Here is a 12,803-nt window from a genome sequence, read left to right as displayed (position 1 = left end):
GCCGTTTTTCTTATATAACCAACCCAAAGAGAAGAGATCAGAGATCACAGAGAGAGAGAGAGAGAGAGAGAGCTAAAGGAGCTTGTACTTTCTCAAGAAAAGAAGAGATCCATCGCAGAGAACTGTGATCGAGAGCGATGGAGAAGAGCGAGAGTCATGGCGACGCTATAGGGAAGGCGTCGCGCGTCTCGGAGGAGGCAAAGACGAGGACGGCGGCGGCAGGAACAGAGGCGGGTTTCTCAGCCAAGAGAGGAGGGGTGATTCCGGCGAAGAGGAGGCTGGTGAAGAGGATGATGTGGGACCGCGTCGTGAATTGGGTCTGTTTTGCCCTGGGTTCTTGTTTTTGCTCCTCCGCCACTTGCGCTGAACCGGTTCGAGCCAAGAAGAAGAAGAAGAAGACGGTGGGAGTTGCGTAAGTCCTTCCTGTGCCCGGCGAGCATCAGCGTTGCTGATGAAACTAAAGACTGTTTCTGCTAATTCCATCTGCAATTTGGTGAATCCGAGTCATTTCGAATCGGGGTTTGGTTTAGAGCGATGTTATACTCTCTCTCTCTCTCTCTCTCTCTCTCTCTCTCTCTCTCTCTCTCTCAACTTGTGTACGTCTCTGTCAAATTTGGGGATTGTAACTGATACAGCGTCCCGGGGAGAAATCTCTGACGAATCAATGATGGAAATGATTGATTCTGATGATCAGATGTCTGAGTCCGAGGATATTTAGTTCGTGAGAACTTCTCCGTGAGTTGATTTCTCACGATCCTTCGTCTACTGTCATAAGCAGAGCAGAGCAGGGCAGGGCAGAGCAGAGCAGAGCATCTAATTCTTTTTGTTGTGTTCCCCATCTGAGTGGCGCTTGAAAGAGGGTGTCCGTATAATCTGGAGTTCGCTCTCGTCCAGTGATTCACGTTCATCCGTTGCTAATGAAAGACTGCTTCGTTAGAGAGAGGGAAAGAGAGAGATTTGTTTAGTCAGAAGTCTTTTTGTAATTCTTTCTAAGAGCCAACACTACTAACAACTTCCCCAAAACTTATTTTTATGTCATAAAAAGCTTCAACTCAGTACACTTACTAATTTTTGTGTAATAAAGAAAAAAACTCCAAAGACAGCAATACCTACGTCACATTCATCCTAAATTGTGAAGAATTTAAGATTTTTTTGGAGTAAATGCGATATAGATATACCTGTTTTATGATAAATGTAGCACGTGTTTATTAATTTAAAATTCTTGTCACATAAAAACTAGTTTGAGGTAAAAATGATATGAGTATACTAGTTTAGGAGTTTTTGTGACATAAAAATTAATTTAGGTTAAATGTGGCATAAATACAATAGTTTGAGATTTTTTGAGATATGATTAAATTCCTTTTTAAGTGTTAAATATTCCTTCTCATTTTCAAAAGAAGTACAGGAAAAACAAAGTAATTCCACAACATTAGATATAGATACGTGAATGCAAATGCGAGGCTATACTTAAGAATAGTATGGATGATTCGCTACCATCGTATCGTACCACTTTTTTTTTTTTTTTTCTTATTCTTTCCTTTTTAGCCGTCAATTGATCCAAATGTCCATTTTTTAAGATAGGAAGGGAGAGAGAAGGGTAATGATGATGTGACAGTATTTTAAATGAAATGGTGACTTTTTCACCTTTAGATTTCTTTCTTAAAATAAGAATTAGGGCTCTTTTAACCCGTGATATGAATTGCACTGTTAATTAACAGTATTGTTAGGCTAGCAATGCTGGGGAGAAAACGTGAGGTGAGCAAAAAGAAAAGCACCCTCTCCAACCACAATCAAAGAAAAATTAAGGAAAGGAACCATGAAAGTTTTCTTATCCCAAAACGTTAAAGAGGGGTGTGGTTTGTGTTTGTTGTTGTTTCCCTTGTTCCCATGTCCAAAAAAAGTCAAACCGTGCAGTTAATGACTAATGACCTGGGGCCGACCCACGATATTATTTCGTGAATCTAGGATTACCATATGAAGTTTTAGTGCATACATCGTGGGTATCATATAGTTTTTTACGCAGATGGTCATAAAATGGAAATAGTTATATGAAAACAGAAAGAATATGGAGTTTGAGTCGCCTTACGAGGGGTTGAGGAGCTTTAATTATCGAAATAGATCCTTTTTATAATAGGCACGCTTAGTTTTAGCCAGTCACTTGGTAAGATTATTTTCTTTAACAAATTTTTTTTTATAATAATCTCTTCTGTCCAAAACATTACAAAGCTTTTTTGCTAAGAAAATTCCTGGAAATGGCCCAAGAAGCGCCCCATGATGAGGTGGAGCAAGCTAAATTCTAGATATGGATTTTGGAAGGGCACCAAGGTAGGACCCTTCAAGCATCCATTTGACGTCAACGTATATCCCACCTAACCTTAACATAATCTACTCCATGGTCGAATTTATATCGTGGATCCGACACGTCAATTTGTCAACTATGATTTTCACAACATATTAGTGACTGTTAAATTAAATTAGATTGCAAGTACATTTGATTGGCATCGGTCGTCGGGTCAAGTAAGACCATCCGAGAGAGGATGGTGGTCCTATTCCTTGTGAGATTTCGGAGATCGAGCTACCTAGCTGCTGCCTCGTTGGTGGACCGAAACAAATTTGTGTTGTGTGCATACCATATATCATTAAAGTTTAATTTTGACGATCTTGTTAAATCTTTGAGATTCTATTATAGGTCGATCCTAAAAAAATAAGTGCAAGAAATTTCTAATTTGGAGGCTGGAACTCCACTCACGGCAGTTTACCTCATATTTTCGAGTTTGGATTCCAACCGACGTGTCCCTCTTGCTTGCCTCTAGGCTCTACTCTACATGACGTAACATCTACCAAACTACCTCTATATTCGTGAAAGTTTGACTTTTTCAAACCCTAGGATTGTCATTGCCCCACCCCTAGGGGCTTCGTTTCCCCTGAATTGTCTTCATTGCCCTCCTGGGCTTGTTCCTTGGATTTCTTGCGGGGAAAACCCTGAAGATAAAAGCCCCCTCCAGGGCCCACTTCCCCCCTAGAGGGGGGCAGGTTGCCTGATGGCTGGAGTAGTTTAAAGACCTGCTCAGGTCTAAACTATCTCTATATATTATCGAACTTTTTGTGGGGCAATGACAATCCTAGGGTTTGAAAAAGTCAAACTTTCACGAATACAATGACCGTGTGAAGTAGAGCTCACCCCCTAGATGAATCTTCAATAGACCCCAGGGGGCCGGGGGGCGGGCTAATGGTCATGCGGTTGAACCGAATTGCGAGATGATTAAGAGGGCGAATAATCTCGTGCTCGGTTTCGATAAGATCACGTAAGCTTTGTTAGTGGTTGTTCTCGAAGCACTTATTAATCAAATCCAAATTACATAAACGTCTTGTGTTGGTGTTCCTGTCAAAACTCGTGGAATTGAGCATAATTAATGGTGAGCAAGGTCAGCATGAATATCTAATCTTAAGGCTTAACTTGTTCGGGCTTCTTAAAAAAATAAAAAGCAACCTTTTGCTTTTGCAACAAAATATAAAAAATATAAAAATCATATACTAATTGACATGTTAAATGTTCACATTATGCAATTTCAAGTGTTCCAAGTTTAAAAAAAGAAGTTAAACCATGTTGTTAATCTACCTCTAGAAACTTCAAGTTATGCAGATCATCTTGGCCATGTTCTTGGCTTATAGCGCCTTGAAAACGACCGGTCTATTATAGGCAATGCCGTGCTCGGTGACTTCAGATAGAGTAATCATGATACAAAATGAACATTCCATGGCACGTACAAGATTCTTGCGATTACAGCAAGAAGAAGTCTTTTAATGCCGATCGTCGATCCTCCCCTTGTCACTAATTAAGGGCAAAAAAGAAGAAGTAAGGGACGCAGACGAATCCGACGAGGGGTCCAAATAATTCACCGGGCAATGTCGTGAGAAAAGCAAATGGAGTAAACGACAGACAAATGAGGCAGGGGACCGCAAGGAAATATTTTTTATAAGGTCGAAACTGCTGAGAACTGCTCGGTTCTATAGGGTAGGTCAGAAATCTAGATCGACAGATCCTGTCGCATTGCACCATCATCATGTTGCGGAGGAGAGATGCATCTTCTGTCTTGTATCGAGATAAGGACAGAAGAAGAAGAAACGAAAAGAAGCGCTACCCTCTTCCCAATTTTACCCTTCCCCGCGCGAATAAGAAGCGGGGTTGGGTTCAGAAGAGTGACTTGAACCGGAGAGATCGGCTTCACTCGCCAAGGCATTCGGGCAGGGCAGCTCAGAGGAGGAGGAGCAGAGGAGGAGCAGAGGAGGAGATGGAAGAAATGGCCGAGGATTACGAAGAGCCCGAGTTCGAGAAGCTCAGGAAAGCCGGAGGGGTGATCCCACCGAAGAAGAGATCGGTGAAGAGGATGATGTGGGATCGTGCTCTGACTTGTTTCGCCGCTCCTTGCATTTATTCTCCTCCTCCAGCGTTTCGGACCCAGAAACAGGAGGAGGAGGAGGAGGAGGAGGAGAAGAAGAAGATGATGAAGATGGTGGCTCCACCGCCAACCAAGAGGATCGTTCCCCTACCAAATTAAGTTGTCGCTTGTTCGCGATTCTAGGCCTTTTGATCTTTCGAGTTTCTTCTCGTTATTTTCTTGGCGTTGCAGCTGCTGCTGTGCCTGTGTATTGTGTGGAATTCGCTTTCAGGGAAATCTCAGCCTCACTTATTAGATCAATTCGCCGCTTTTCCTGTTTCCTTTTCCTTCTCTTTGTGATTTTTCGCCTCAGCTTATTTTCCCTTTTCCGGGGGGCTACAGATTACATATCCCATCTCAGTTTCATTTCCTGGCGCGACTTCTCGTCCGACGATTCTAGTTTAGTTTCGATCCAACTTTCGGCACTTTCTGGGAAAACATGGGACTTCTGCTTTTCCCATTTTCGTCCCAGTTCTCCCCCTTCCGCTCTTTTGCCATCGACTGTTCCCGGAAGAGTCAACATGCAGAAACGGAAAACAAAACGGCGGTGCTCAAGCGTCTGTCAGCGAACAAAGGAAACACCTTGCTGCTGTCGCGCGGAACTGACACAGAGACACAGAGAGAGAGAGAGAGAGAGAGAGAGAGAGAGGGGGGGGTCTCCCGTGTCGTTTTGCTTCCTCTTGGCCCTGGGGAGCGGTTGGTGATGTCGTTTGACTGGTCGTTGAAGATCGTTAATTCTGGTGAGGGTGACTGACAAAATAGAGAAAATGCCTTCCGTGCTGGTGCAAAACGCGATGGAAGAGAGAGAAATGATTCCAACGTTAATTGAAAAGCCGCCGATGTTTTGACCAAAAACGTAAAACCGTCGATGTAAGAGTTGAACTCACAAGTGCAACTCACATGAGCAATTCCTCATATATATATAACGTTTGCTTGTTAGCTCTCTCGCGTGAAATACAAATTGATAATTTAAAAATCCGAGGGGTCAGTAGAATATACTACAATATACTTTTATCCTTCTTTAGTTAAACGCCTTCTTCTTTAAGCAAAAGAAAAAAAAATGAAAAGGAAAAATTATTAAGAAAGACTACTAGAAGACAAAGCTGGAAATGCCCTTTCTTGGGGGAGTCTCCACTAGGGGTGAGCAGCGGTCTAGGGTCGACCACTGGACCGACCTTGGGACGCGCAACCTGCCTGGTCTGATGGTCAGTTCCTAAGGGGACGTCAGGTCGGTCGTGTCCGAAATTCCGGACCAACACTGTACGGACGGTCCCGGCACTAGAGTTTTGGGTCGGTCCCAACCCCGTCTCAACCCCGTATATTATTTTTATATTATTTATAATTATTTTATATAGTTTTTATATATATTCAAATCTAAGTAAAATATATGTTATATTATATTATGTTGAGATATTTTATCAATAGCACTAATAGTAATTTTAATTCTAAACTTTTGTTGAGTATTAATTATGTGCCGTTTGTTTTGTTTTCAAGTGTTTAGAAGTTCAAGTGAATTAACAAGATGTGAAGTTATATATTCATGGTTTATATTAAGAATTTTGAACTTTTTATGGTTTAATTGTACTAATGAATTTCAGTTGCACTTTGCTTTTCAATTTGTGTCAAATGGTAGAAGTTTTTGAAGAATAGAGTAGTATTGCAGTTGCTACGGTGATTTGCTAGTCAAGTGGTGTGAAGCTCATTTTTTGGTTAAGTAAACTCTACATGATCGAATGCAGGAAAACGCTTTTGCATATGGTGTTATGAATATTAAAGATAGATGATTACAAGAACTTTCCATCTTGTCTTATATCTCGATGGGCGGTTAGTAGGTACGAAATTTCTATTATTGTGTCATCTTAAATTTGCTAAATATGTATTGGTATTTATAGTTTAGTTGCACAATACCGCATTGTCGATGGATGTGTGATTTGAATTTGTAGGTTTGTTTTTTTAGGGAATATAAAAATAAGACGAAAAAAATTATCGATCGGTCCCGGTTTGACCTTGGAATCGGATCGAACCCATTGGGTTGGTCCGGTCCGGTCCTTGGTCCCAAGCTCAATAGGGTCGGTCCTCAGTCCTAAAAATTGAGGACCGACATTATACGGGTTGGTTCTAGGGTTAGGGGGTGGCCCGGACCAACCCGGACCATGCTCACCCCTAGTCTTCGCCGTCGCTAGACTTAAGAAAACTTGCCCATGATGTTTATCCCCAGACAGACGGACAATAAATAAAAAGGGAAGTCTAGAATTTTCTTTGCTTAGGGGCTGTTTGGTAACCATCCAAACAAGTACCCGATTCCGATTTTTTGTTCTTGAGAGTAATTTTGGAACAAAATCGTGTTTGGTAAAAAATTTTGTTTTCGGGAACAAATTTTTATTTTTTTATTCTTGAAAATAGATTTGGAACAAAATAAAGAATGAAAAAAAAAAATTGATTCTTGTTCTAGGAACAAATCAAATAATCAAAACTAACTCTTTTTATTCTTCTATTTTCTCTTCTTCTATTTTCTTCTTCTTCATCAATTGCCATCCCGCCGCCACCGTCCATTCTTTCTGCTGCTGGTTGCCCTCGCCCGATTTGGCGAGGCTAGGCCGACGAGAGCCAACAACGCTCCAAAAGAAGAAGAAGAATAGGAGAAAAAGGAAAAAAAGAAAAGGAAAAAAAAGGAAAAACGTAAAAAAATTATTTAAAAATTAAAAGAAATTGATTTGGAATAGAATTAATGAATATGGTACCAAATGCAATTCTATTCTAGAATAAAAAATTTTGGACGGTTACCAAACGGTTTTAAATGTTTAGAAATTGTTCAGGAACAGAATAAAAAAGAATAATTTCGAATCTGTTCTTGGGAACAATTGTTACTAAACGCGCCCTTAGTTTTTCAAAAATTGAATGATGTAGAAAATGGTTTTTTTAAGAAACGATCGCTTATGTTGTTTAAAATTATTAATTGATCAAAATAAATTATATTTGAAGGATTTTTGTAAATTTTGATCTTTATTTGCTTCTCTCCCCTTCTCGTAACTATCAGTTCTAGTTGCTCATTTATCGGCTTAAATCTGACCCAAAAAAAAATCAAATGAGAAATTCAAGAAAATGATTTCCTCTTTGAAAGATCTGAAAACATTTTTCAAAATATGATTTGGTATTGGTGTGGGTCTTTGGCACACAAGCTTGAGTTCTTATTTATGAAACGTTCATTCTTATAAATATATTTAAAATTTTGAATTTTGAATTATTTTTCTTTGTCTTTTTCTTTTTTGGCTTCATTTTGGCCAATTGTGGGCCACAACAACACTCATTGATTGGCCATAAGCTAGCTTGAGCCTCACCAGAGGTCGACAAGACTCGAGCTCGACCTTGCTAGACTTTGGCGAGTTCATGCCTCAACGACCTCTAACAATATGTTGGATCTAATGCCAATTTATAGAATCTTCGTGGAGGTATGAATAATTGGTTTGCCGATCTCAGATTGTCGATTTAATCATACCCTTATTTTGAATCCATTTCTTTTTGAATTCGACACAATTTGTGTATTTAAGTATTCTCACAAAACGAACGTGTCAAATAAAAATTTTGTATTAGCTATTGTTGAGCTGAGAGGAGACGAAGGCGATGTGCACGTTTGTTTGGATTGAAGAGAAAAAAAAAAGTACTCTTTTGTTTCCTAGGCACAATCTAAAATTAATTAAATTTCCAAATATATGAAAAAATTATATTGGAACACGTGTTGATTTTGTATGTTTTGAAAATTTCAAGCATTCCAACTTTTAGGAAGGTCAAAATGTACTAGTTACAATATCTTTTTAAGCAAAAGTAAGAAAAGGGAAAGTCAATCCAAACAGGTTTTTTAATTGTTATCGTTTGTGACTGAATCTAGTAACTTTTCGGCCTAATGAACCAACGAAATCATGAAGGAGAAACAATCATAAAATTTTAATTAAAAAAATAATGAAAAATTAAGACTCCATTCATTTCGCGGAAAATAATTTCTAGAAAAACGTTCTTCGGATTTTTGGCGTTCGTTTCACGAAAAATGAATTCTTTGGGAAAATGTTTTCCACAAAAGAAAAAAAAAGCCTTCTAAATTAGGGGGAAATATTTTCCACTTTTGAAAAGTGTCTGTTGGGTAGGCTCCAGACTTCCATGTAGGAGGTTTGGACTTCGAAGCCCCTGCAACGCAAGTTGCGGGGAGGTTGACGGATCATTTGGCGACTTACTCGGGGTGCGTGGGTAGTGGTTTCCTATGTGTCTCCCTGGGTTTTTCTTTTCCCACATTGTATCATGCGGGGTTCCCTGGTCACAAAAAAAAAAAAAAAAAAAACATTTTCCTTACTTGATTTCTTTTATCTCACATATCTACAAATTCTTACTTCCTCATCCCCTTTCTTCTTATTCTTTTCTTTTTTATTTGAATTATTTTTTAATTTTAATTTTCTTTTTCTTTTTTAATTCGAATTATTTTTTATTTCCTTTTTCTTTTCTATTTATTTTTTTCTTTTCTTTGTTTCCCATATTCTTCTTTCTTGGCTAGACGTTGCCAGGCGAACCTCGAACTCGTCGATCTCAAGCTCGTGCTTATCCTTTTCTTTATTTACTCCACCCTGCAATTGTATATTGCTCAAGCAAATGGCTCTACATGCTTTGTTTCTTTTTTCTTTTGTCTATTAGAACACAAAAGACACATAGGGAGAACAAGCCACTCAACTGGAAAATTCTCATTAGGGTTGTTCATGCTTTGCTTCTTTTGTCTTTTACTTCTTTTTAAAATTCATACGAACATTATTTTAGAGTATATAAACATTTGGTGACAATAAGGGACAAAGATATGTAGCAAGTTTGACTAGATTTAAATGCAAGTTTATATTTAATTGATTTATGAGTCAGTAAGTTATGCATGCTTAAATGGTGAAGTTTTAGAAAATATTTTTCTTATCGAACACTAGAAAATATTTTCCGAAATATTTTTAGGTTTTAATCGAACACCAGAAAATAGTCATTTTCTTGAAAAATGACTTTTGGGAAATTTTTTTCTAGATACGGCCCATTACACTTAATACGAAAATCCTGACTTTTATTCTAAAGCACTCATTTGTTCGGATCACAAGTACTGCCCCGTAGGAAATTTTGAATTACCTTTTGATTGAGAAAGATAGAATTGTTGGTTCAACAGGCAAAGGGAGGGAGAAAAGAAAAAGCAAAGAAAATAAGATTCGAGGGTCCAATCCGTCGATCACGGCCATATCAACTATCAACCATCAATCAAAGCTTTGTGAAAATTGACCACCCTGCCTTTTTCTTGCTTCCGTAGCAATATCTAAATGTTAATTAGCCAAAAACAACATCCTCCTCGATTCCTCGATTAGCGAATAATTTAGTTATTTATCTAAGAGAGAAAGAGCACAAATCAAAAGAATTGATCTTGAATTTAAGGATCCACTAGTCCTGAAAATTCATTGTATTTGTAAATTTCATTCACACTGCCTTGGGAAAATTATTCAAAATGTCCGAAATTTATTATACTTTTATCAATAAATAATATTCAGTCATAAATATTTTATTATTAAATATTTTGCAAATGAAAAAGATAAAGAAGGAAAAGTGATTTATTCTTGAATACTTTTGATTCAATTCAATTTTAAATCTTTTAGTACTTGTTCAATGTGAAATATGTAATAATATTCACATTTTCATTCACAAAAAAAAAACTTATTAATGTAAGATAGTGCATATCTACATAAGTAATTTACAGTTAAAATTAATTGAATGGGAAAATGATTATATGTTTAGTACATCTTGGACAATTTCCCCATATCGGCTCAGGGCATCCGAGAATTTCCATCGGCAGAGAGCCATCATCACCCAACCCAAGCATACAGGACCGTTGCACAACGGTTTTCATTCCCGGCAAGCGAATTCAAACGAGCTGTGAAAAGGCAAAAGCAAAAAGCCTAAACCCCACACCCCCACCTTTCCCCCCCGTCCATATTCCTATTTTCAAAACGGTGCACATTAAGATATATCATCATCACCATCATCTCCCACGCCCTACAAAACCTTATGTTTTTCGAATCTCATTCGGACCAAACATCATGGGTTCTTGCTTCAGCAAGTGCAGGCCCCAGAGGCGCCGTCCCTCCCCGCAAGAGCCGCCGCTCGACCCGTCGTGCTGCAGCAGCAACCTCGTCCAGGACAAGCTCGTGATCTCCCAACACCCGCCGCCGCCGCCGCCCAAAACCCCCCTCGCTCACCCCAGTCGGATCTCGCCCTCCCCTCATTCGCCTTCGAAATCTTCCTGCTCCTCCTCCGCCACCTTTTCTTCCTCCTCCTCCTTCGCCGCCGGCGCCAAGCCCTGCAGCGTCTCGAGCTCGTCCCTGTCGTCGACCGCGTCCTCCGCCCTCAGCTCCAAGGACCGGTCCTTCTCCAACGACTTCCTGTGGTCCTGCGCCAAGGAGAATCCGCACATACTCCAGATCAACTCGCTCAAGGTGAACTCCCTCTTGTCGCTCGCGGATAAGTTCCCCGACGTGGAGCTGGGGTCGCCGGCCAAACCGAGGCTCGCGGCACCGGCGAGGCGGGCGGCTCCCTCGAACTCGGCTCAGAAGAGGACTCGAGCGAGCTCGCCGAATTTGACCCGGCAAAAGAGCTTCAGGGCCGATCAATCCAACGGGTCACTACCGAGCGGTACGCACTCTTTGCCTAGGAGGACCTTGAGGTCTCCATCGCCTAGCCGGAGATTCGACGGAGGAGAGAAATGCAGGGGCATCTTGGTGAATACGGTGCCCGACGACGGCGGCAGCAAGCGTTTGGTGGCGACCTCCAAGGTGAGTGCTCCTAGTAATTACGTGGGCGCGAATTCAAGGAGAGAGAACGTTGTTAGGCCTCCCAGTCCGAGCCCAAACAACAATCCTAATCGTCCGATCCGACCCGGTTTGGTGCATTCGGAGACTCTCCTTTCTCGCCAAATCGGTCCCAAAGTCGGTGAAATCGAGCAGAGAGTCTTGGCCGACCACGACGACATGATGGACGCCGTCGAGGACCTTAACAATCCACTCATCTCGTTGGACTGTTTCATTTTTCTGTAATCAGGATTGATGTTCTCTCTTTATTTTTCCCTCGCATACACTCATTTTTTTGTCCTATGGTGTGCCACGGTTTTTGTGCGTGTGTGTACATAGACATGGGTTGGTTTTTGTTTATTGTTTTTTTTTCCCAATTTGTAATCATTGTTTCGATTTGTAATTTGTCATAAGGTGAAGGGGATGGCTGGCTTGTGAGGTTCTGTTGTTTTCATCATGCGATGACACACACGTACGTGTTCCTTTTTCCTTCCCTCCGTTTAAACGAATCGACCCAAAAGCATCGGCGCAGATCAAGGAAAGGCGTGATGATCCGACACCAGAAAATTCAAAATGGATGCGAATCATGGACCACAAAGCTTTCGGACAGTTTGAAGAATCATTGGACTTTAGGCCCGGAATTGATGTTGGCCAATGCGACATCGGAAGGCTTTCGTGGAAGAGCCCAAACGAACTTAAATTAGACGATATGGGTTGCTTGAAGATTTAAAAACGGGTTCATAATATCAAAACATAACTAGATGTAGTTCTTAGTGGGTCTAAAAGCAAATCCATCTAAGCCCGAAGAGGTTATTAGTAGAAGAAAAATAATTTAAAAATAAAATAAAATTCGTGCGATTCATGACCCCGGCTCCTTCGCAAGGAGAAAGAATTGCCCTCCGATGGCCTCCAACATTGGGAAACTTCAACCAGCCCTCTCCATATCCGTCCCCGCCCCTTCCGCTTGGCGTCGCGGATTGTCCTCCATCGTTGCAGATTCGGCGGTCATCAAGGAGAAGGAGCTCCAAGCATTCTTCCTCATCTTCGGATTTGGTAGAGCTCAAGCCTTACGTGGTTTTAACTTTTAACTTTTTTTTTTGATAATGTTTTTGTGCTTAGTTTTAAGGACAAGAAAGGATTTTCATTTAATATTTGAAAATTTCTTTTATTTTTTGTTTTTGTTTTGTTTTGTTTTTTTAATCTTTGAGATTTATTGGTCATTTTCCTTTGTTTTTTGGATGGGTTATGTGGGTGGATTTGGGTTGAATTGAGTATGGTCATAAACAAATGAACTAATATAAGTTTTTTTCTTTTGGCTCGACTCCTATCATATATCTATTTTACAAGCTAATTTGTGTGTTATGTACTATGCACATGGTACGAAACCGTACTTCCTCATTCACGCATACTCACTTGGCCTCTGGCGAAGGTGGGAAATCGAACTACACCTCTCCCTTTTCAATCAAGAAGGATGGTCATTGGGGAATTACTGCAAGTTAATTGGGTGGATTTGTGGCCC

General features: G+C 40.3%; 1 protein-coding gene across 1 annotated transcript; it reads left to right on the top strand.

Moving 5' to 3' along the window:
* Positions 1–10,459: 10,459 nt before the first annotated feature.
* Positions 10,460–11,738, top strand: LOC104449449 (autophagy-related protein 13). Its single transcript, XM_010063609.3, has one exon. It carries the CDS (start codon positions 10,538–10,540, stop codon positions 11,528–11,530), a length of 993 nt encoding a protein of 330 aa, XP_010061911.1. The 5' UTR covers positions 10,460–10,537; the 3' UTR covers positions 11,531–11,738.
* The last annotated feature ends 1,065 nt before the right edge of the window (positions 11,739–12,803 follow it).

Source organism: Eucalyptus grandis, chromosome 6 (genome assembly GCF_016545825.1).
Source record: "Eucalyptus grandis isolate ANBG69807.140 chromosome 6, ASM1654582v1, whole genome shotgun sequence".
In the NCBI taxonomy this organism is placed as follows: domain Eukaryota; kingdom Viridiplantae; phylum Streptophyta; class Magnoliopsida; order Myrtales; family Myrtaceae; genus Eucalyptus; species Eucalyptus grandis.
This window is presented reverse-complemented; position numbering and strand designations above follow the sequence as displayed.

What these genes read in the sequence shown, in the direction of transcription:
- LOC104449449 (XM_010063609.3), top strand. Translation starts at nt 10,538, where the DNA reads ATGGGTTCTTGCTTCAGCAAGTGCAGGCCCCAGAGGCGCCGTCCCTCC.